The sequence below is a fragment of the Diadema antillarum genome, unplaced genomic scaffold (assembly GCF_040938485.1).
Source record: "Diadema antillarum isolate AM-2024a unplaced genomic scaffold, OU_Dant_1.0 seq00000445_RagTag, whole genome shotgun sequence".
NCBI lineage: Eukaryota > Metazoa > Echinodermata > Echinoidea > Diadematoida > Diadematidae > Diadema > Diadema antillarum.
In genome coordinates, this window is record NW_027271419.1 from 610,272 (window position 1) to 636,891 (window position 26,620).

Sequence of the window (26,620 nt, forward strand, 5' to 3'; positions counted from 1 at the left end):
GATGAAAAATCGGTTTTGTATGGCTGAGAACTCCAAAAACAAAGTAAACGAAGCGATCGTATAATAGAAGGTGGGTCCCGCCTTATATCGGGATTACTCTATTTTGGGTATATCTCAGCCATTTCAAAACCAATTTTCATCAAATGAATATTGAATTCCTCTTAGAATTACATGCTTTTTTCATATTTCAAAAGCGGTTTTTCATTTTCTCACCCAAAAATGTTAGAAATGTGAAGTTAAGTCTCAACTAAAACTATACTATCCCTTTAATTTCAAGTGAATGACTCCATGCAGAGGAAGTGTATTGCGATTGTGACATCATAGTCACGTGATCCCTTGAACTGATGTACTAGTACTTAGGTCATTAAACCCACGAGATTTGTCATAATTGTTTCACTTTTTTAAAGAGCTATTACGTGTTGATCACGGTAATCTTGCCATTCGAAACTACCGTGCTTTCACCTTCAACCTGTTTCAAACGGCTTTTTGTCAGTGATGATGTCGGGTTTAATTTATAATCGGACAACGTGAACTGGTGGAAAAGTCCGCGTATCAGGCTATGCTAGGGTTTTATCAAAGCACAACATGAAATCCACAGAGGCGGTTATCACTGTCCCGACCATATTACACACCCTTGAAGTAATTTTCACTCCAATATCTATAACTGTCATTGATGAGTCCATCAATTGGCATATATGCGTCATCGGTATATACACTGTATAGGCGGCCTGCTGTCCTACATCCGATATGCATCATCGGTAAATACACTGTATATGCGGCCTGCTGTATCCGCTGATCGGAAAAAAGGGGGCTATAGCCTGCCCCCCCCCCCCATCCCAACACAAATACATTTTAGCTACAAAAGAAAAACAACAAAACCCATTCAAAAGGGGGGGGGGGGGTGTATACAAATCGAGTTAAGGGAGAATTCAAGACCAGTATAGTATGTATGCAGATTCTATGTTTGTTAATCTTGATTATACAGCAAAGTGAACAAAGCAAAAGTTATTAAAGTTGCTCCTCTGTCGGATTTTTTTTTTCATTTTGTCTGCTGAAAGTTGCCATCCATTCTCTGCCCTTCCCACCGCGAGAGGAAAAGTTGCGCTGAGCAGCTGAGGATGCAGAAGGCCATAGAGGCTAGGCTGTCGCGTGCAATGACCCATGATGGTTGAGTTCTCCATGTACACTTCCTGTCTTGCCGTGAGAAACCATGGAGCTACACTAGAGCTCCACAGAGAAACGTAACTGTGTTTCTGTCTTTTCACATGCCTATAGGCCTGTACATCATTATGACGTGTACATCTACACTCATGATTGTAGTCTAACTTCTGGTGTTATCCCCCCCCCCCCCCAACCATAATAGCGCGACATGCGCAGAATGACTCAAATTGTCTGAGATTGCAAGATGCGCCATCACACGGCTTGACGCATGTCGTTTGTGTCTACGGGGGAAAATGTGCATTGAGGATTCCTCGGGAAGTGTCTGGAGAATGCTGTGATTGATTTATGTTTTATGTACAGAGACAGACGGAAAGATCCGTCTGTCCGGAGGAGTCTTTTATTTTTATATTTATTTTTTTGGACGTTATCACTCATATAGGAGGGGATCCGTGAAGCCAGACGCAGTCTCTGCGTAACATATCCCCGACGACCAGATACAGACCGATCTTTCGGTCAAGTACAGAGACTGACTGTCATTATCCCTATCCTTATGTAAACGGGTAATTTTTTGCAAATTTCACAAAAGAACATCCGGTTGACGTGACAAATCGAAGACGTTTTGATCGTTCACAAGTGCTCAATTCTAAAAACAATACATAGACGATGACGTTGTCATCGGACTAGTCCCCTCACGACAAATGTGCTTCACGAAACATTTCACATAAGTCCAACGAAGGCATCATCCAATCAACTTAAAACTTTTTGACGTTTTCATTGACCATTGATCCCACCCACATCCTCCTCGAGGATTCAGTCAAAAGGTTATCTGCAAGTGTTTAAAGGGATAGTATAATTTTGGTTGAGATGGGGAGTTAGGTTTTAACTTTTGCGAGATTATTAGAAAAATCTTGGATAAAATTAAAGAGCATAATTATGATTCTAAGAGGAATTCAAAGTTTATTTGATGAAAATCGGTTTTGAAATGGCTGAGATATCCAAAAACAATAGTAAAAGGTGGGTCCCACCTTCTCTAAGTTAGGACGTGGACCTTTTTGTTTTTGAATAACTCAGCCATTTCAAAACCGATTTTCATCAAATAAACTTTGAATTCCTTTTAGAATCGAAGGTTTTTTAGTATTTCATACCAGAGGTTTCTATTAATCTTGCAAAAGAGTTAAAACCTGAATCCCCGTCTCAACCAAAACTATACCATCCCTTTAACTCTACCTCTTTTTAAAGTAGTGATCGAGTTCCATCACGAAAATTCCACTGACTGCCATTGCGTGGTTCCAGGTCCTCTTTTAATACACGCACTTCGCTGTTGTGGCTCACAACATGCATAAGAGCTTGGGGCGAGTTTAGACAAACACCGGTTTTGACACGCCTTGACCGATTCACCTTTTCAATATCCTTCTGTAAATATTCTGTGATGTTACACCTGAATCGTCTGCTTTTGGTAAAGGGTATTTTGTTACCCTCAGTCGTCTCCATTTTTTTTTTTTTGATTATTTCGACCTACAGATTTTACATTCATGCAATATTTGCAAGTGCGAAGATATACCTCAAGGTTGCGCATGTACACTCTTAACTTATGCTCTCTCACGCTCTCAGTCAATCATGTACATGTTTTATTCAAGAGTTAGACGGTAAACTGTGTATGATACACGGCGCACTGAAATCTGCAGCATAACGCGACTTGCTGACATCATCATCATTTCGTCGTTATTGTTGTTTTGTATTTATCCTCGGTATATAAACTTATCTCGACCACACTGTGGAACAATGGCATCGTGTTAGACATGGCGAACCAGACTGTCTCTCCTTAGGTCTGTATATACCACGATATTACATTTTAGAATATATACATAGGCCTATATTATATTGTCTGTAACTTGTCTTGTGTAAATTAAGTTTCTGGAAATATTGTATTTCTGTTCAATTCACAATTCAGCTCATTTTACCGAAATCATTATTATCATTTTTTGTTAATCTGAAGTTTGTTGTGATTACTACGTACCCGCCGATAATCATCATCACATTATATATTCCAGAGACATAGAGACGACACGTGAATTCCATAAAAAAACACCCCAAAACAGTATTGGTTACTAATACATCTATAGGCAAATTACGTGAAGTAATGACACCGTCACCTCTCATTAAAGTCTTGTATTGACCTGTCCTGGTACCTCCTTTTTTGTGGAATGAAAGCTGAAAAAATCGATGAATTGTATGATCAGTTAAATGAAGTGTAAGCATGGAGCTTCACACGGCGTAACAGAGGTTGTCTCTCCCGTTTCCCTGGTGGTGACAAACTGTGCACTAGTATACAAATATTGACTGCTCATGAGGATGATGGTGGAAATTATCATTCCCGAGGTGCTTTTCATACCGACCCTTCTATCACCCCGAGGCGTTAGCCGAGGGGTGATGGAAGGGTCGGTATGAAAAGCACCGAGGGAGTGATAATTTCCTCCACCATCCGAATACAGAGCAGTTACTATTTGTTTTATATACCTCATCGTTTAAGACTTAACCAAGATCTAGGGCTAGACAAATACGAAGTAGTTGTAAATTAGGCCTAAACGCTAGCTCTAAAATCAGGCCACAGCCTGCGCTTGCTTGCATGGTTTTCGTGCATTTCGTAGACTACCCAGTACGCACGGTACATTGTACTCACTCACACGGCCTTCGGCGAGCTCCTGCATAAAATCGTGGCAATAGATTACAGTATACATCCAGTTTCCCGTCGCTCGTGTTTTAATTTGATATTTCCAACATGCTGAGATTTGTCTCTGCTTCGGGATCCTAAGAAATCCTAATTGCAAAGTGTACGATCTTTGATCCAGCTCACTTCAAATCACGGAGGAGCGCTCGATCACCATGCTAAGTTGAAACATGCATGCTGTGCGATGATTTTGCATGTGTTTATACGATGCGCGTAGTGAACGTCTTTGGGTGGAGGGGTTGCGGACACCGCGCGCGAAGTCTAGTGTACTTAATTATGTGTACAAAAGTCGCGGAGCTTTTACGAATTCTATCACGAGGGTTTTACCTTTCTATCACGAGGGTTTTGCCTTTCTATCACGAGGGTTTTGCCTTTCTATCACTTACATGAAAACCCTAAGGCAAGATAGACGGGACTACACCTTGTCACGTGATATACTTTTGACCAATCAGTGATACGAATCTCACTTATGAGGTATATAATAATAATTACTGTTAAAGGGGATGGCTAGTAACCGATCAGTGGGAATCATGGGAAAGCTGAGGGATGATTGTTCCAATCCTTGTGGGATTCATTTAAGAGTACATTACATATCTACTGTTGTGTGAAAATTATTTGCTTCAGAACGGTCTCATATTCAAGTAATGTGTAGATTAATGCCCCGTCACTGACCAGGCATGCTAACCTGGAAACATTAAACTACTCATTACTTGAATATGAGACCATTCTGAAGCAAATAATTTTCACACAACAATAGATATATAATGTACTCTTAAATGAATCCCACAAGGATTGGAACAATCATCCTCCAGCATTCCCACTGATTCACACAGATCAGTTACTTGCCATCCCCTCTAAAGGGAAGAGTTCTTAGGTGCTGAATCATCGAACAGAATGTATTTTGGGGGATTTCTTAAATGTATATCCGTGTACAAACGAGCCACTTTAAGCGTCTGGCTGCCATGCCGGGCACGCTTTCTCCTAACTCCCTTACTCGGATGTTTCTCCTCCTCCAGTATTTCCGTTCCCGTCTGCGAATTACCCAGATTAAGGCCATCTCAAGGTCGGAAAGTACAGGCCTAAATTTAGTCACGTTTTATATTTGTCGTGTCAGATGTCTTCGTCAAATGATGCAGAATTCAATTATGTCTCATTTTTCCCTTTCGTTCTTTTATCCGCATGGCATTCGAATTTTTTCTCATTTTTTTTTTAGTGTTGTAATTACAGGACCCTCTGGTAGAACAGTGGCAACACTGAAGAGGCTCACTGTATACCCTGTGGATAAAAAAAGTCATTATTGTCATCATTATTGTTTACTCAGTTTGTCTGCGATTTCGCGTCTTTTCTCGACACCCTCTTGAATATTTCTATACACTGCGTCAGGTTACGAGGATGACGAGGTCCACTTGTTCTGCTTCTTTTGTGGCAGACATGGTTCAGTGGACAAAATACCAAGGACTATCAGTCACGAGGTCCTGGGTTCGAATCCACTACCTGCATGCAACAGTTACGCGCCTATAACAAGGCACTCTGTCCTCACACAGGCCCTTAGGAGGGAGTCGGTCCGATGGTTCAATGCTAATACAAGTGTACATTGCTTCCATAGCAGGCGTATGAAACAATCCTATAATTCAGTTCAGTTTTACGCGTGTAGTGTGCGGATTGTGAGGTGTCTTTCAATGAAAACATGTTAATGAGTGAGTAATCTTTTTTTTGTGTGTGTAAACATGGACCTAGTTGGTCCACTTTCTTGCCACGATTTCAGGGGACTTCGTATGAATTGCACATACAATGTAGCCACTACATGTGTGTAGGCCTATGTGTTTCAAGCAGAAATGTAAAAGGCCCTTCAAACGTATTGTGATCATTACATCAGTGAGTATGTTTTCTAAACTTTTAAAGTAACATTTCATTTAGGCGGATTTGACCATTGGAAGTCGGTTCGTCGTTGCGAACTTCAGTTGTTGTGGAAATTGAAAGATAAGTGTCATAACATTGATAAATGGAAATCATGCTTTGGAAATCATGTGAATCATACATATTTGATAGTGCATAGGCCTCACTTGTTGGAATCTGATATTCACTTCTGTTTATGATTATTGGCACATTTTGTTGTTTTTATTTCCAACTTTAACCCGGTTTTTGTTTTCAATGTAAATCAGAGCAGTCTTCGGCCCAGGCAAGAAAACAATAGCTCAAATGACAATCCTTCCTACTTGCATTGATGATATCATAGCTCCATGTATGATACTTGCCTAACACTATATTTTGTGCAACGTGTCCGCTTCTCGGTCGGTATGTGTTCGTTGATGCATGTTTTCATGCCTTGAATGCCCTGGAGGTCCATATCCCTTTTGAAGGGAATCTTACAGAGGAAAACTGAAGTACATTTATTTGTGAAATTATGACTCGAGACCAGTGATATCTGAACATTTGCCCCTGCCAATATGAAGAAGTAAGAAAATTTATCAGATGAGCTACCTGTACTTCTTTGCGTAGTCGAAACGCACGTAAACTTGAAGAGCTACATTTTCACCTCGTTAAAAAAAAAGGAAAAAAATTGAGATTCGGTTTCGCTGATCGATACTAGTATTTCGACACCAAGGAAACGCGTTCTGACTATACAGTACAGTTGTCTGTGTTGGTTACGTGTCAATATGCAAGAAAATTTGTCAGATGCACCGCTTGTACTCCTTTTCCGTAATCGAAGAGCTCTACGTCTGTAGCTCCATGGTTGAAGCATGGAGCTAGCTGCATAGCAGGATGGTACAGTATTGGTGGAGATGAGAATTGGGCTTTTAACTATTCGCGAGATACCAAGAAAACACTTATAGAATAGTACAGAGCATACCATTTTCAGAGGAATTCAAAGTTTATTTGATGAAAATCGAGTTTGGAATGACTGAAACATCCAAAAAACAAAGTAAAACAAAGCGATCATAATAAAAGATGGGTCCCACACTTTATTAGAATCGCTCTGTTTTGGATATCTCAGCCATTTCAAAACCAATTTTCATCAAATAAACGTTAAATTCCTCAAGGAATTACATGCTCATATTTCATAAGAGATTTCTCATTATCTCACCAAAAAAAAAAAAAAAATGTAAGAAACATGAAATTAGGTCTCAACCAAAACTATACGATCCCTTTAAATGGTAAAACCATGGCGGTAGAACTGTCTTTACTACCTCCAAGCTGAAACGTACGTAGAAAAAGAGTTTACAATTTCACCTCGTAAAAAAGTTAGGTGAGATATGGTTTCGCTGATTGACGGCTTGAACCACGGAAACCTACCGGGATTGTGTAGTTGCGATACTTGTGAATGTGTTTGACGGATCTGCCACATGTAATTGTCTTGATGGAACAGGAAGTCTGTGTTTTGATTCTCGTTTTTTCGGTAAACTTGAGGTCGCGGTCATTGGAGAAGAAGCTGAAAGACAGAAAAAAGAAAATACAGCATGTCGGCAAGGATGTTACATGGTGGGGAGAGTCTTACATGAGTTTTTTTTTTTTTTTTGATCTTATTTTCGACAATTTGTTTGCATCGTTGGATCCAAATTGGCATTGATCTGCACTCAACGCGTTTCTTTGTAGCTAGTTATCGTGCCTTTGTATACCCTGCATTCGAATTGTAGTTCTATTGAGCTGACGCGTAGCATTCCGTTCCTTGCAAAATGCCGAACTATACCAATTTCTGCAAAGTGACATGAATGCAGACGAATTGTTTTGTTATCACCATTCTATATATATATTATGACTGTTGAATTTTTAGCTGTAACTACTCAAAGGTTCACTGGTTAAACTACTGAAGACACATTCTTGGATTTCTCTTTGGATGCCTCTGATGTCTTACTGTACATGAAGAATATTTAAATGCGTTGAAACGAATTTGAAAGCGTTCTGCGCGGTACCGCAAATATGAAATCTTATGACGTAATGATTGAAATGATGAGTGTCTATCGTAATTTTTGTTCCTATTCTTTCTTTCAATACTTCAATCATACAGAATATAAAGACATTCTCTCGTGATCGAGTCAGCTGAATTTCATAAAATTTACGCGGTTAATATTTGTAGAGTTACGTTCGCAGTGTAAACAGAGTTGCTATCTATAGTAGGCCTATATTGTTACGATATTCAGCTGTTATTTTTTCTACATAAAAATAACAATTTTAAAATTATTTACCCCGCTACCTCATGTAGCATGCTGACTACACTGCATGTGTATGTTCCATTCTTTCCTAAAATATGATTTTTGCCTTCCAAACTGCTGATGTTTTGTAATTTCCCATCAATCTCTCCTTGTTTAAAATCTTTGGCAGCCCTTCAAAGTACGCTTAGGTATATAAAATGGATAGATATGTTTGGCTGCATGATACACTTGTTTTTTTGCCTTCGAAAAATTTTATGACATTTTGTACTTATTATAGGCAATTGGTTTTTTCTTCTTTGTGTATATATAAGTAGCGTGTAATTTGTCGATTAGCTATATAGGTCTACTGCTACTGTAACTGGCAAATTTGATTGGCATGTGTACACAAAATGCCCTTAGAACAAAGGGCGTCTTCAACCACTCACAGGGATAACAGACCTATCAAAAATCATGGCTTGACAAATTTTAAATAAGTATGAAATTACCTCCCCGGAAGGAAAGCGTTGTTGCACTGACGTTTGCCGTGAATGGAGTATGATATTTTTGCAAAGAAATGTGCCATCAACCGCAAACTGCAGAACGGAAACACTAAATCCACCCCCCCCCCCCGACCCATTTTCTTTTATTGGTAATTTTTTTTCCATTTCGGGCGACGAGGGAGGGGAAACATCGTATGAAGTCCTATTTTGAAGGAGTGCTATTATTGTCATTCATTTTCTGTGTGAGATTTTGTGTGTGGATTCGCAGACAGGAAGAAAAGACGTTTGAGAGAGAATCAATTTGTGATGTTAAAGATCAGTCGAAGGGACAGAGTTGTGCCCCACGGGCCTAACAAATTGCTTTCTTGCACAACAGTGTATGGAAATCGTCTATCCCGCGAGCAAAAATTGAGTTGACACATCCGCGCCTCCTTGTCAGCTGTTGAATCAAAGTAGGTTGTATTAAAGCCCGTTTGCAGTTTTGTGAATGCAGGGAGGTATCACCTCCCTGGTGAATGTAACAGTGCATTGTAATATTTCTTCTTCTTCTTTTTTTTTCTTCTTGTGAATAGTTAACTTGGCGAGTTCCCACGTTTTCCTATCTTCATGTGAATGGACGAACGTTAGATAAAACGATAAATGAAGAACGACATTATGGCTTACGAACTTGTACGGTACAGACCTCTTTTTGTATAAACGGCAATGACGCATTTGTCTGTATCATTGTGTTTGTGTAGGTTTTCTAGTGGGTGACAAAAACTAAGCTATCTCTATAATTCTTATCGTGAAATGCATGATGTTAGAGCGGTATCTTTTGCTTAAACTACTAGTACATAGGCCTACTATTCATTTCACAAGGCTTCCACACTAGCTTTAAAGGAATGGTAGTTTTGGTTGAGATGGGGGATTCAGATTTGAACTTTTTGGGAGATAATTAGAATCCACTTATGAAATACGAAAGAGCCTACAATTCTGAGAGGAATACAAAATTTATTTGATGAAAATCGATTTTGAAATGGCCGAGATATCCAAAAAAAAAAAAAAAAAAAACCCCACCAAATTAAAACAAAGTGGTCCTAATAAAAGCTGGGTCCCACCTTTCATCAGGACCTCTTTGTTTTTGGATATCTCAGCCATTTTAAAACCAATTTACATCAAATAAACTTTGAATTCCTCTCAGATTTGTATGCTCTTTCATATTTCATAAGAGGTTTCTCATTATCTCACAAAAAAAGTTGGAAACTTGTAGCCCCATCTCAACCAAAATTATACCACCCCTTTAAAAGCAGTTTCCTATTATTAGCCCAGCCAGTTTCCACAAGAGTTTGTATGTAGCTGGTATTCGATATCTGAATGACATGACTCGAATTTCAGCCGAGACCAGCTACCTTCCATGTGAGTCCCAATGTTGTTGCAATTTTATGAATTTTCCCGTCCGTCTTTTCGAAAGCGACATGAGGTCTGTCCCTTCTTTTCTATATTATTAGTTGACTTTGATTGGAATACCATTCTTATTCATCTATTAATTTATCTCGATTTATTCATTTTAATTACTACAGAGTTTATCATTTCAAATCTGATGATCTGCTCCGTATAGTGTTTTACTTATGGTGTAATACGTGAAGAGCATTGTAGATCTAAATGACTCTAATACTCGTTAAACTGATGCAATTTTCCACATTTTTATCTGTGCTGATTTATGTAACATCGCGTAACATGTCCTGACATGCGTTATGTGTTCACACATACACACACACACACACACACACACACACACACACACACACACACACACACACACACACACACACACACACACACATTATGTACACTCACACACAATAGTATGTTATCATTCTGTCAATGTTTCCAAATGTCAATATTCACGTAATATCAAGGACATATATCTTATTTGTAGTTAAGTGATTGCGAGTTACAGAGGAAGTGATCGATTACAACACAATGTATTATAATCGATCACATGTCATGTACATACTATTTAAGGGAAAAATCATGTAAGATTGAAATCAACCTCCTTTTATCCCTTTCTGTCCCTTATTTTCTCTAAAGTCGGTGATGTATCATAAGTTCCTAACATTATCCTGAGATTAATGAAAGCTTTGCGGTTTTATGAAATCTCGAGCCAGCCAGTCTACTGTTCAGTGATTTTCATCAAATTCACCATTACTTGTACATATTGAGAGCTCTGAAAAGTATACAGTCACGTGAAATAAACAGAGCATGATTTGCATTTGTGCTCGACCAACTGTATCTACTATTGTCAAATTCAAATGATCTATGAATCGTCCGCTTTGAGTGACAGCCATGAATTCAGTTCTAGTGATGGCGTATAGCCTTTTGCCAAGGCCCTCTCGCGGTATGGTGGCGAGCGTATGGGGGCGAACGAAGGGAGCCCAACCGAGCCGGTTGTAACCATCACACAGCGAGAGGGCCTTGTCAAAAGGCTAGTGATGGCGTAGTTCACAACCACAGTTTGAGCGACTGAGGACCCCGTTATTTGAAAACTTTCCACTGGTTTACACCCACCAACAATTAAACGTCGGTGTTTCCTGTTTCAATTATTGGATTTGACTTGATATTCCGAATGAAAAGAGTAAATAAGAACAAAAATCGCATACGAAAAATATGTAAATAAATATATAATAATGTAAATGCAAACAGGGACATACAACTGCTGTCGAAGGATACCCATATGACACTGCTGTAAAAAAAGTTTTTATTGTACAGGAGTCCGAATACAGATCATCAGAGATTGGTATACATGTATTGGATGCGATGAACATGATGAAGGGTTTCGGGCCGTGGTTGTAATAAAGCCCGTAATGTAGACATGATAGAAAATGCAGTCATTAGCTGCAGGACGCAGTTAAAATTCCGGGTGAACTTTGCAGTGTGTGTGTGTGGGGGGGGGGGGGGGGGGAGGGGAGTGGTGGAGGGGGTTACATATACAAAAATATATAAAACAGTGCTGGAATATGAACAGAGAACAAGATCCATCAAGACAATGAAGAGTTTGTTAAGTTGTTAGGGGTTGTCTTGTCTTGTCTTGCTTTGACGGTCAAAAATAGGAGAGGCACCATACAGGTAGGCTTATGGCACAGAAGTATAATAGGATTGTCCTTTCAACTCTTTTTGGGGGGTGGGGGGTGGGGGATGCGCTTTATTTAGAGAGGATCGTTATGAGCTTGAACGTACATATAACAGGAACAGCAGAAGGAAAGAATGAACAATAACTATATGTGATGTATCTAAGCATATGTCTTCTTACGTCATTACACGTCGCTTTAAAAAAAAAAAAAAAAGATAAAAAAAAATCAGTCAATTCCGAATCGTATTTGGAAGCCAGCCAGGGGAGGAACGAAAAACATTATATTCGCACCTGGAGTTCGAGCTATAAATACTTGCGAATGGGATGACGTCGCATATTGCTCATCTCGAACAGTATGAACAGTTAATCGTGCAGAGCGTCGAATCTGGCAACATGTACATATTAATTTTGTTACATATAGTATAATGGGGGTTAGTAATACTACGAAAGGACGTGAACAAGAATAGAAGTGGACACAATATTTACTGATGTTTCACACAATCTCTTGAGATGACGGACAGCTATACATCACATCGTTTGTGCGATGCCCATGTATCATGAACATAAGGCAACAAAACTGACGATATACCTGTACTTTGGTGTGTGTGCGTGTGTGTGTATTATGTGTATGTGTGTATTTGTCGTGGAAATGTTGATTACGTTGATTAAGACAGCTTTGTCTGAGATTTATACAGAATTTTATATTACTTTTGTATACATGGTATGATTTCAAAAAATATTGTGTTGTCATGTAAAAAAAAAAGAAGAATGTGAATCAGCAGCGCAAGTGAGAAATATACAGCTTCTTATTTGTTCATACTAATTTCATCGTAAAAATGAGACTGGAATGGAATGAAATTCAAGTAAAGAATATCATTGAAAAAAAGTATTTGTGTTTTCAGGCAATAGGTGGATGTCTCTTAAGGCCCCGTCACACTACAGCGAATGCCCAACGAATGCCAAGCGAAAGCCCAACGAATTCGAAAATGTGAAGACAGTTTGCGTGTCTGACGTTCTTTGAATTCATTAGCTATTCGTAGGGATTCGCAGAGATACGCTGGAGATTTTGGACATGATTAAAAAATAAAATCGGCTCCAGCGTATCTCTGCAAATCCCGACGAATAGCTGATGAATACAAAGAACGCCAAGCATGTTACAAACTATTCTAGTATCACCAATGGATGTTAACATATCTTCAGATTTTCAAATTTATTGGACATACGTTGGGCATTCGTTGGGCATTCGCTGTAGTGTGACGGGGCCTTAATATTCACAGAAAATAAGAGAAATGAGAAAATAATGCGGCTTTCTCCCCTCAGTGCCAAGTGTCTTTGCACTAAATTTTGGGCTGAGTGCGCCTCTTAGCAACATGAAAATGTGTAAATAAATAAATGTAGAAATAGATAAATAGATAAATAGATAAATAAATAAATAAATCGATAAATTAATAAATAAATAAATACATAAATAAATGAATAAATCGATAAATTAATAAATAGATAAGTAAATAAATAAGTAAATAAATAAGTGAATAAATAGATGGATAGATAGATAAATGAATGAATAAATAAATAAATAAATAAATAAATAAATAGATAAATAAATGAGTTCCACTTTCAACTTTTGGAGCAAAGTAGATGGTAATTCTGTTGAATTGCGTTGAAGAGGTTATTTGGAGTTAGCTCGTCTTCCTAACACTTTGATCGTAAAACTGGCTATGCGCCATTTTCAAACGTTTTACAGTATAATAAGTCCATCAGATAGAGCAAAATGAAACCTTTCCAATAATACCACATTTTCGTGTAATACAAGGAATATTCCTGAGGTTTTTTTGTGAAAACATCCTCTACTCTTTGTTTTTTTACCTGATTCAATCATATTGACAAAAATGTAGTTAATTTGTTTTTCCATCAAACTCTTCACTTGTTTTACTTTTGTCTATTTTGTTTATTTTGATGGCTAGAACTGTTAACTCATTATCCCTGAGCGAAACATACGGATGTGTGAACATATGGCCATGGATGATATCATTATTTCCTGTATAAGAATTATGCGTGGTGTGAGAGTGCGTGGGTATTATCAACTTGTTTGAAAAAAGAGACTTCATTTCTGCAAATTTCACAGTTATTCATGTTCGAATGAGTGTTGGTTGCGACGTGGTTTTAGCAGACTTCCTTGAGCTGCAGCCGCTGTCAGTCTTTTTTTTTTTTTTTTTTGGGGGGGGGGGGGGGGGTATTTTTTTTCCCTTTAATTCCATGGTTATTCGTTCTGTCTGCGGAGAGCTATTGTTTCAGAAATAACCTCAACCAGAGATTAGTCAGTTCCGGTCCGATAAGAATGCTTATGTGATCACTATATGCATCAAGTGCGGCTGGTGCGATATTGTTCAGTAGGTCTACTGTCAATAAACGAAATACATTCAGTAGCAGACGTTAACTTGTTGTGCGAAGTACTGTGCGATATCAGTTTACGTACGTTCTTAGCAATCACTTTACTATAATTATCTATTATACCAGAATAATACCACTAAGTAGAGGTTGGCTAGCATGAAGTGCAGCACATGTTTTTCGAAAAATCCAATGTTCCTTCCAGTCAAAAAGTTGGAGAATTATCTAAACGGGGCAAAATTCAACGTCACCTCAATGAATGAATGAAATTCAAACCATAGCTGTTTGATGCATGCGATATAGGGATATGAAATAAGGTATATACTCACCTCGTATAGTAAGGCCCTACTTCTAATTATACAGGGTCAAGGTTGCAGAAATAGTATGCATTTTCGTTTGGCAATCCGAGATGTGCGAGTAGAGGATTGTCCAATCAAAAACCCGATTGAATTGCTTGTTATTTTGTTTTCAAAGCTAGTTTGACGTCGATCAAACTTTTAAGACTACTGTACTTGCTCTTGCTGGTAAGACTGGTGTTTATATTGTCTTTCAGGACAATTCCAGAAGAAAAATATGAAGAGGGCAAGTATCATGGCATCATCTAATTTGCAAATCAAATTTGCACTGCCAGTGTGAGGTACCGCTGTTTTGCACGAACAAAATCCGAGAGTTATGCATTTCTTTTCAGATTTTCCTCTTTAATCATTCGGTTCGCTATAGATAGTAGGACATATTATGGGCTAACTTGACCCCAGTGATGACGTCACTCATCCAATTTTCTTCTCCCTTCCTGTCTTGTTTTTATTCTGATGACATAGGGTACTAGCGGGAGCTCCTAAAGCCAATTCGCAGTTCCAACCTACCATCAGACGACCAGGCGCCATTTTCAAATGCACCGCACCCACCGTTGCGGGCGCACGACCGGTTTGCATGGAAGTCAAGCTAGACGACAAGGGTAAGTGAAGAAGCAATACAAGGAGTATCGTAATGAAAAAGGTGGCCTTCTTTTGACATTCTGTTGCAGCCCCCCCCCCCCCCCCCCCGCCATCAATTTTGTTCGTCATAATCTGTAAAAATTTAGAATACTGTGTGCAAACTGAGTGAGAATCTCAACTACATGTTGTTGTAATTATCATTTTTTCCTTTGTTTTCCATAAATGCTTTTGTATCAGCCAATCGTTGTAGGAAACGGCGTGCTTTATGAGATTGATGGTAATTATGCACTTATCACTGGGAATGTTACGATGTGCCTGTGTCTGTTCGACCATGATTTCCAAATCGAATGTAGTTAATTTATGTTTACATGGCTTTTGAATTAACGGGTGATTTTACTTTATTTCATTTCATTTCGTTTCATTTCATTTCATTTCATTTCATTTCATTTCATTTCATTTCATTTCATTTCATTTCTTTGTTGTCCATAAAATGGAAAATCTTCATGAATCAAGTGGCATACATAGTTATAGTATCAAAAGTCTGTTTGCTCCGTTCTCGCTTCTTTCTTTTTTCCGTGTATGTGCAAGCTATTCAAAGTAGCGTCGGACGTTTTACTGCTCACCGACTGATTTGCAAACCATGTCTGTTCATGGTTTATTCAGCATTCTTCAGCAAAGGCACAGGCACAGCAACGTAAAAGACAAAAACGAAGAAAATGTTTAACACGCCAGCGGATTTCTGGTTAAATCTACCACCTCCTCTCCGTGAAAAAAGAGGGAAATGCCGGGCAGACAACCCGTCTTTCCGTTCAGAAAGCCCGCATCCTCTCCTAGAGATACTTGCTTTATTGCAGCTTGACGGTTGTGACCTTTGCAGACTCTTAAAGACAGCTCACAGCATGTCGTGCTGCCCAATATTTCAACGTAATAGCGACTACCCCCCCCCCCAAAAAAAAAAAGAAAAAAGAAAAGAAAAGAAAAAGAATACTATTTCAATATGTTAGGCGACTGGGGTATGTTGTGATGCCAGTTAGTGAATTTGAAAATATTTTCAGCAGCATTTTCGTTTTTCATTCTCAAATTTGATGGGCAGTACAGTGCAATAGCTGTGTTTAGCAACTGACAGAAAATTAAGCAAGAAAAAAAGACCTTTTTCCGTAATGGCCGCTGAGTGGACAAAGCTTTGAATTACTGTACGTTCCAGTGAAACGACAGTACTAGTATACGTACATGCATTTGAAGGACTTCTGGTTTATTATCATAGATCTCCAATCACTTTCGCGCGAGCGAACCTCTTATATTCTACTGGTTTAGCATGTACAGCGCTGAGATTGTATACAGAGGGTGACTGGTTTCACCTGACAATACAATGGAAAAGTTCATTTCCTTCGTCGTTATCACTAAGTGTGCTAATTTTCAGGTTTTAGCGTACTTTAGATACAGTTGTATGTTGGGACATATATTTTAATGTCCATTGATTATCAACTTAGTGTGAAAATATTCATCTTACATACGAATCCCCTCAAAACGCAACCATTGCCATTGTCACCATCACCACCACCATCATCACCATCACCGACACCACCACCATCACCATCATTACCACCGCCATCACCATCACCACCAACATCGTTACCATCACCATCACCACCGTATCACCACGTCTATCCTCACTATGCCACCACTATCATCATAATCACCACCTGGCACCACCACCATCCATACCGCCACCACCACCACCATCATCACCACCACCATCATCACCACCACCACCATCACCACCACCACCATCACCACCACCATCATCACCATCACCGTCACCACCACCATCACCATCATTACCACCGCCATCACTATCACCACCAAACATCGTTACCATCACCATCACCGCGGACATCACCACCAACATCGTTACCATTACCATCATCACCGTATCACCACGTCTCTCCTCACTATACCACCACTGTCATCATAATCACCACCTGGCACCACCACCATCAATACCGCCGCCACCACCATAATCACTGCCACCATTACACCACCGCTGTCATCGCTACCACTACCACCACCATCATAACCAGCGTCATCGTCAACATCACCATCTCCACCACAATCATCATCACCACAGACTTCGCCACCAACATCGCCACTATCATCATCACCACCACCTTCAGCACATCACCACTGCCATCCAACCAACATCATCAACTTCATCATCGTCACCAACATCATCAGCACCATCATCACAGCCACCACCACAATCACCATCGCCATCACCACCATCATCGTCACCACCATCACCATCACCATCACCATCACCATCACCATCACCATCACCATCACCATCACCATCACCATCACCATCACCATCACCATCACCATCACCATCACCATCACCATCACCATCACCATCACCATCACCATCACCATCACCATCACCATCACCATCACCATCACCATCACCATCACCATCACCATCACCATCACCATCACCATCACCATCACCATCACCATCACCATCACCTCTACCACCACCGCCGCCGATGTTATGCAAATAACTGTCATCCTTTAACAGGATATCACAGTGCTAAGTTGACAGCCACCTTAATGCGGGAACAGAGGGGAAGCAGTGCAGTTTGTTTATTTTTTTCTTTCTTTCTTGGCTTCTTGACCCCAAACCCTGGCAGGAAACGAGCGGAGCCCGCCCGGAACCAAGCCGTATGTCCACGATGCCAAGGACAACCAGTGGCTGGGCGTGTCCCTGGCCCGCCAGAAAACACGTGGTCTCGGGGGCAAGGTCACGGTAAGTTTTACAGTTCTCACACTTCACTATATAGATACCTGAAAATATCCTAAACATATCGACCAGGCAAACGATCAATCCATGTTTTGATTTTCAAATATCATGAATGACATATAAAAGAACAATTTTCCTGCAAGATCAGATGACTTCAATGTCTCCAAGTCTTTATACATGTATAAAGAACTTATATTTGTCTTCAGGAAATTTTGATATTCAACATTTAACGATTTTATGGCACGACCAAAAAAAAAAAAACCGACCACAAAAATGTACTTTGATATGAATGAGAGACTTATGACACATCAGTCAAATCGTTCAGAAAGGAAATGAGTGATCACTTTTTAATGTTTTCCTAATTAATTGTTAACCAATTAAAGCTTAAGGATAACAGTTAGGTGAATTCATTCTGACCACATTTTCCTCATTTGAATATCGCATTCGTGGCTTGATGGCGATGTGCAAAAAAAAAAAAAACTAACACGCATATAAGCACACTGACATATCCCAAATTCACTTTCATGTTCCACATTGTAAAAGAAATGCCATTGAAAACAAAATCAGAAAAAACTGCCCCTCAAAGCTCCTAACCACTTGGAGCACAATACCACGGATTCTAGAATCTAAACCATTTCTGTACATGCCAAATTTTGATTGGGTTTTATGAGGGGTATTTATATGTTCTGAAATGTCAGTTTTAGCAATTTAGTTTGCCATGATTTTCTATCATTGTTTTATTTCATGGACATCATGTTTTGTTTGAAAAGTTGATTTATTTTAACTATGTATTTGTCTAACATGTTCACTGTTAAATGTCATTTATGTGTTGACATATTGTTTTTCCATCTGTTGATCTGTTGGTTTGCTCGTGTGTTGTACTGTGATGCATTTTAATATAGAATGTAACAACTTGTTGAATAATTGTGTCATCATTGTAAGTTTGCTATGAGTTTGAAATGGCTTTCCTCTTTCGCATGTGTGTACTCAGTATTCGTCAGTTTCGTCCATATAACCACGCAATCATACCATGCCATTACTTGAATCCCATATACATCATATGCAATATGCGTTCTTGTGACAGAGATACTTATTGTGGCTTCATTAATCAGTCAATATCTATTGATATTATTGCTTCAGTACATACGGTATGTAGAGCACTTCGCTTTTATACATACGTGCTTTCAATTTCGCTTGCTCTGTAGTCGCAGCTCTTCATATTATTTTCATCACTGCTACTGAATCGCTCACTGACACGTGTTCACAACAGACGACGAAAAAGTTATCAGTACCAAAAAGTCGTAAATTTATGATAGAAGCACGCAAAATGTGACTATGAATAAAAAAAACCCTTATATCAAAAATTTGGCCGTAGATTTTCCAAGAATGTAAATGTCATGTCATGAATTCCCGTTCATAGCTAGAGGACGTTTGAAATAAAAGACCAAACCAAACAAAAACGAAAGTGGTCAAAACAACTATTGGATCGTGTTGGTGGTTCGTCGTTTCTTTCTCAATTTCCTTGTTTCTTTCTGTCACTGTGTGTGTATCGTGTGTGTCACCATACACCTCGTGGAACCCGTCACACCCACTACATATAACCACACTACCTGCCACCCCACCCTCATCCGCTCCCCCTACGCCTCAGACCTGCGGTCATCTCTGGGCAAATGACTACTATCACGACGCCATTCTGCCCAATGGCGTGTGCTACACTGTGAGCGCAGAGCTCAACTTTAACACTGTTCTAAAGCAACGCCCATGCCTTGGTGGTAAGTTTTGCATCCTGCACCGTCACGTTTTCCGGGTCCTGGGCTCCCGAATTTAACACCTTTCTTGTTCTTTTCGATGAGGTCGTATCTTGACCGAGTCTGCAACTGTTTGATAGGACTGGCCTTCTTTAAAACCTAAGAGAGCGCGTATTCACTGCTTTACAAATTTATATCACTTTCATTCTTCTGCGAGACTGTACTTACCAAGATGTAATCCGCGCTGCATTCTACTCATATCTAGCATCGCCCAGCAATTCAACAGATCTGGGTCCTGGTTGACGCACTCGGTCAATATGCGACTGCCTTAATGTCTGAACTTCTTACTTACTTTTCGTTCCTCCTGCACTCACTCAAACTTGTACTCACCCCTTCGCATGTTCCAACCACCTCTGACAGAATTTTGCAAGACTTTTTTTTAGGGGGGGGGGATGAGACGAAATTACACTGGTAAAGGAAATAATGGCAGCGTCTAGATTCTGCTAGTACACCTTAACAGCCTCCCTGTTTCCTTTCAGGCGTCATTTTGGGTAAAACTTACGCTGTATGCGTCACGTTTACTGTCGTATTGTTGGTTTGGTGGGGGTAAAGATCGGAAAGTTGCATGTCTCGAGACTGTGGCAAGATTTCTTCCCCTTCTTCATTGCCTTCATTGATCTTCCCGCCATCTGGCATCTAATGGTTTCGTCGTCTGCTGTGTGATGGATTTTTTTTTTTCCGGAATAACGCAACCCTTCTCGACTGTAAGTGACAAAGAGAACACGCCCTATGACCGTCACTAATGCCAAAACTCTGACGAACATTTATCGCTTGTACGGAAATCTTCACACTGTAACAATATTCACAGAATTTTAATTGCGTCTATTAGGCATTTCTCCAATGTTAATTAATGATTTAAACAGTATTGACATTTTCTTGCTCGAAGACATCTTTATTGGAAAAAATATTGGAGAAGGATGGTTTTCTGTTATGATATCGGCAATTTGTGGCTCTACGTTTGAGTTCTTCATTTTTCAGCTACATTTTACATATTTTTGACCGAAATGGTTGTGACACGCCAATGCTTATAGGGGTTTGCTGCCTCCAACGGCGATTATCATGGGATTCACTGAAAGTGACGTCTACCAGAAATTTATTTACTTTTTAGTTCGTTTTGATATCATCTTTCTTTTTCACAACAGATGCTCTTTTGAATATATGCTTTAGCGACATACAACGAATATTGTGAAATCAGTTTGCTCTTTTATCGTCACGATCAAAGAAGAAAAGGAAAAAATAGAATATGTAAAATCTGTCTGTGTTTTTGACAATTAAACAAAAATGTCAAGAAATTGCATGACATAACAAAATGTTGCCAACATCATGTGGCATGCAACCAAGCTACGCATTGCTTGAAGTTGATGTTGTACATTCTAGACCTCTACCGGTGAGCTAACTACACAGCCTAAGACGCAGTCAAACGCCTCACTTCGTATCTCGCTTTGCAAGTGTGTGTATTACCTTGCTCATTTCACGACTAAGATTAATACTAGTATATGATACACATCGTGCACACTATGCAATATTAATATTGCTTCAATTACGCTTAAAGCAGTAATATTTCACATTATCGAAAACATTCGAGCAACATCGACTATTATAAGAAATGTATTCCGAATCTGCTTTGCGCGTCGTCATAGGACCAGTTTTGTTTTTCGTCTTGAGACAGCAATGAAATAAAGCGTTACATGAGATTTAGCTTGAAGAATTTCGCAGATGATTTGAATCATCAGCTAACACTCTTTTTACATTACATGTCACAGTCATGTGTATTTTTGCAAAAGGAAAGCAATAATACGCCCCATTCAGAGCTGATATAGTGTTAAGCTAGCCTCTCTTTTCTCGCTGTAGAATTCATCGAGAAAACTGCACTAGATTATACAAACCGTGCAATGTTGCAATTAAAAGTGCATTTCCAAATGTCAGTTTCTCGTGCGGTGAATCAGAATATTCTTTCTGAAAATAAACTTTCAAAAGTATATCATTATGTGCAGTTGAAGTATAAGGTGTAGGAATTATAAATAAGCGTTTATTCTATCAGTCACATAAACAGCAAAGTGCGCCACCAACGATGCGTTTGGTTAGAGTGTTCCACAACAGCTCGAGTTTTAGCAACTTGAACCACCCCTGATAGCTTCTTTTGTGATGATTGACGCAGTGTTTGTAGTCTCCTAATTAGTTGTGCAAAACATTAGACAACAATACTTGTTACTCGCTGAGTGTAGGAGTATAGGACGCCGAAGGTTGCGGCGAAAGCATGATGTACAGGCTTTGATCTCGTTACTGACTCTAATAAAAAAACGAAACTTCTCACCAACTGCACCCATAACAAGCATGAGTTCGTCGAGGCATGTTTGTGTCAGAGCACACTGTATGCACAATGCACAGTATGTCGCACGATTGTTGTTGGTGTTTTTGTACTTAACTTTTTTGCCCCGACTGTATTTTATTTTATTCGCATGTGTGTTTTTTATTTCTCCACGACCGTATGTGCTTGTGTTCGCTGCACGTCCCCTGAATGCTCGAAATCAGGCATGCGCCCATAAGTGGTCCAACGAGTTCTTCAAGGCCTCAGTCAAAGTCATTCTGGTAAATGGCGCGTGCTTTGAAATCGATGCCGAGTTCGACTTCGAGACGGTCAACAAGACCAGACCGTGTCTTTTCGGTGAGTTTCGCTCTTTGAGAATGGCAGCCATCTTTTCGAACGCTTCCCAATTTATCTCAAAGTGCAGTCGGTGATTTTCGTCGGAAAGAAATGCGTCAAGCATGAGAACGACCTGCCTTCCTGTTTGGTAACAAGAAGAAAAAATCTTTGAATATCCCTTTATTTGTCCTGTAAAGTACATTATTTAAAGGTGCTACAGGCCAAGTGACAAAGCTGCACCGAATTCCACTACAAAAGAAAAAAAAGGTAATGGTCCCAAGAACAATATATATGCAATATTAGCTTTTAATCCAAATGGCATGGTCAGCGGAAATTCCCATCATTTATTTGTTTTTGTCGTTTTTGAAGTATGCATTGGGAGAACAGCATTACCGCCAATGTAGGTCCTACATTCGCCGACCCACCATTATCGAAAATAAAAAGGTGCAGCAATTCGGTCCAAAGCTGATGACAAGTACGTTGATGTTTATGTCAGCCTCTTGCCTGAAAATATTCTTTCCACTTAAACGAATTAAAAAGCTGGCCTAAAGCAGGTAATGTCATTTAATGACATAAGACAGGAACTGGGAACTACTAAGTGGAGATGTGGACAGAGCAATATGATACTCATCATTTTGGCAGTTGTTGACGCTGAATCAGTAAAATACGTCTCATTTTGGGGGCAAGTGGTATGTATGCCCTACTCTAACGATGAGTCAATTGTTCTACATACAGTGTGTATGTAATGTGCGTGAATCAGTGTGAAAGTTGTGAAAGTGATATAAAGTTATCAGAAGTTGCATCGCGCTCAGCATCTTATTTTGATTCCCTGTTAAGCATGATGCTGTGCTTCATATTCGCTATGGATTAATATCAGGACGACTTTAACGAGTACGCGAATAGAGTACTCGTTTGTGAAGTCAAATTATACCGCATGTGCTTTCATAGGTAGATATGAACATCTGGCGTTCTTACCCCACCCGTCCACGGACCGGAGGTCAGCGTCCTCGCGTACTTGTACGTTCTTGTTCGCAATGGTACACGTTGATTTCCTGGGAACACTAGAACAAAAGGGGCATACGCCACGTTCGTGATATATTAAGATGCATGTGAAACGTCCTAAAATCCTACCGTCTCTGTGTCTTGTCTTCGTAGCCTGATGAGATGAATCTCTGCGGATTTTGTTGTTGTGCCTCATCGAGAGATGACTGTGTGCAAACAGTCAAACACTTAGAAATTTCTGCTACTATAGGAAGAAACATTGTAGAGGTTCTGTGATTACCGATGAATACGTGGGGTTCATGTTTACGATCAACAACAAAGTTACTTCATATGTCAACGCTATTGACTTTTCACGCACACCAACTGTCGCTCAGAATACCACGGACGTATACAATCTTGATGTTAATTAATCGAGAACGCTACAAGCAGCAGTTTTTCTATGTTTTTTTTTTAATCCTCATAGTCAAGTCCTTTGGAGATAACTTACAGAGTACTGGCCGTTGTCGTTCCCGTGGTAGCTCGCTCAGACATGCACGTATACATGCATCCTCAGCAACCACATTACATTATTAGGAGTTGTTCGTCTAAAATTGTGAAATTCCAAGTTGCCCAATATGTTGCTAATACATAAGCTTACTTTGTATCCCAGAAAATGATGTAGGCACCGCCAAGTTAAGATCGATGAGTTAATACTCAGGGGCTTCATGGGTGTACTACTTGCCTGAAAATTGTGTGAGATCTGTGAAGTAAAAATTTTCGTAGAATGATAGTTTGACCAAAGTTGTACGACTTCCCAATGAAGTACAGTAGTCGATTTTAATGTTTGCTTAATCAAGTAGTTGGGCAATTCCACGAAAAAATGTTACCTTTCCCCCAAAATCATAAATCTTCAATAATTTGAAAAAAAAATGAGCTACAGGGGCAAATTTAGTATCAAATGCTAGAACTTGTCTAGTTCTTTCGTTTGAGTGGTATTTTGATACCATTAAAGTGTATTTAGGCATTCTTTTCTTCAAAAAACTCATTTTGGGGGCAAAATTTTTGATAATCTTTATAAAAACACACGATCTTTGACTTTCATTATTCCATATTCAGAAACACTTCAGCATGTGTTTCAAAGTAGCTCATGGTTAAGAATGAATCGAAAACGCTAATATTAGCCATGTCTGAGATATGAACTGTGTTAAAGTATGAATAATAGGACTTTAAAAGTGGACAAAGTTGTAATGTCCGTAACGCTAAAAATGTAATGTCCGTAACGCTACATTTGTGAACCTGTAGAGTAAATGTTGAATGTGTTGTACACAATTATCAATCTACAACTTAAATAGGACCTGAGTATTCATTTCAGAAGAAAATTCCTTTTACTTAAAGGGGATGGCTAGTAACTGATCAGTGGGAATCAGTGGGAATGCTGGAGGATGATTGTTCCAATCCTTGTGGGATTCATTTAAGGATACATTATATATCTATTCTTGTGTGAAAATCATTTGCTTCAGAATGGTCTCATATTCAAGTAATGTGCAGTTTAATGTTTCCAGGTAAGCGTCCCTGGTCAGTGACGGGGCATTAATCTGCACATTACTTGAATATGAGACCGTTCTAAAGCAAATGATTTTCACACAACAGTAGATATATAATGTACTCTTAAATAAATCCCACAAGGATTGGAACAATCATCCCTCAGCATTCCCACTAATTCCCACTGATCGGTTACTAGCCATCCCCTTTAATGTGCTGATTCATGCATGATAGTGAAAATAGTGATAATTGTTGTTATAATGTTGAACGAACGTATACACATGCCCAAATGCCGTAACAGGCCTAAGACCTTCGATCTTCAGATTGAAAGCAAAATTACCTTGTTGCAGCAGTCAGTGTAAGTGGCTCAGTTTATCAAAAAAGAGTCAAGATATCAGAAAGTGACACACTTGTCTTGTCTCAATCCACTGTGTAGGTTTTTCGAATACTCGAGGAAATTTGCGAATCACAGATTTGTGTTTCTCTTTCTTTCTTTCTTCGTGTTTTGTTGAAGAACCGAAAAGACAATACTTAGGGTGTGTATGTGTTGTAGCTGACAGAAGATAAAGAAGAAGACGCTTTTCTCATTTCCCGCCAGAATAGACTGAAAAACAAGCAAACAAACAAACAAACAAACAAGTGAGGAAGAACATTGCAATGAACATCGGAAGTTAGGGCTAGGAATCTGCCACAGTCACTACGATTTCTTTCAGGCTAAATTTCATTGCTGGTTGTAAATTTGGTGTTTGGCAGTTTGGGGAATATTTTGTCTCTCATGTCAATTACAGTTACAAGAATTCTGCCCTTAGCCTTTGCAACAAAAACAGAATAATTACATAGATTTGAAATGGTACGTATTTCAACAACGTGTAATCTTAGAGATTGATTTACAGTTACAATCTTTGCTTTTGTATCGACAATCCTACACCGAGTCAGCGCCAACGTAATAATGAACAACCACAAAAATACCCATTTGTAAAATAAACATACCGTACCCAAATTTACCAACAGTTTTGTTTTTATGTAGTGATATAACATAACAGATAAGAAAACTCTGACATCATGACCTTTTTAACAGTGTCAGGATGTTATGCACAGGTACACTAAATGATATTTTCAAGGCCCCCGAAACCCTTCGCCCTTCCTGTACAAAGGAACCATTATGACGTCATTGCACATGCTTGCTTCTTGCAGTTGGTGACGGTGGGGTGGTGGTAGAAATCGTTTTTTTTTATTGTTTGTTTCTATTTAGCTTCCTTTCCTCCATGAATATATATATAGATATATATCTGTGACTTATTAACCCCACTCTGTTGGCTGATTTTTTCCTTTTACCATCCTGATGTTATGATTTGTGTTTTCCTTTATACAAAAATACTTCTGTGACCACCCCTGTCTTTTCTGCACATTAACATGCCCTGTTTTGAAATATTTATCCAAGTCGCGCATCCAATATTATCTATCAAGGATGACCATGCAGCATGAACCAGCATGTTCGATGCCTATAGTGTTTGGTTTTGTTTGTTGTAGTAATTAAAAAGTCAAAGTGTGCAACCAATATGTGTTGGTTTTTTATATAGTCCTATAGATCTATACGTCGAGTATCATATTAGACCCAACAGCAAATTGAAATTACTGTGGTGTTGGATAGACAGGTCCCACGACACTCGTATCATGTATATTCATTATATCCAGAGATCTTTATCACGTTGGATTGGTGTTTATTAGCGCGATACCTTATCGTGAATCGCGTAGTAGGTGAATTGTTTATGACCGATTTTGATACCAACATCGTTATTATCATTGTTTTTATTACCACTATCTTGCGCATTTTGTGGTCATACTTTTACCATGTCTTTTTCTTTTATTATTTTATCGCCACCATCGCCATACATGG

The 26,620-nt window shown here is 39.2% G+C and overlaps 1 protein-coding gene across 1 annotated transcript in view; it reads left to right on the forward strand.

Annotated features, from left to right (window-relative positions):
- LOC139732733 (integrin alpha-9-like) overlaps positions 1-26,620 on the forward strand; it is an 80,919-nt gene that overhangs the window by 23,190 nt on the left and 31,109 nt on the right. Inside the window, exons 2-3 of the mRNA XM_071643583.1 lie at positions 14,835-14,971; positions 17,639-17,754. Of these exons, the coding sequence (XP_071499684.1) occupies positions 14,835-14,971; positions 17,639-17,754 (253 nt within the window). The remainder of the gene's footprint in view (positions 1-14,834; positions 14,972-17,638; positions 17,755-26,620) is intronic.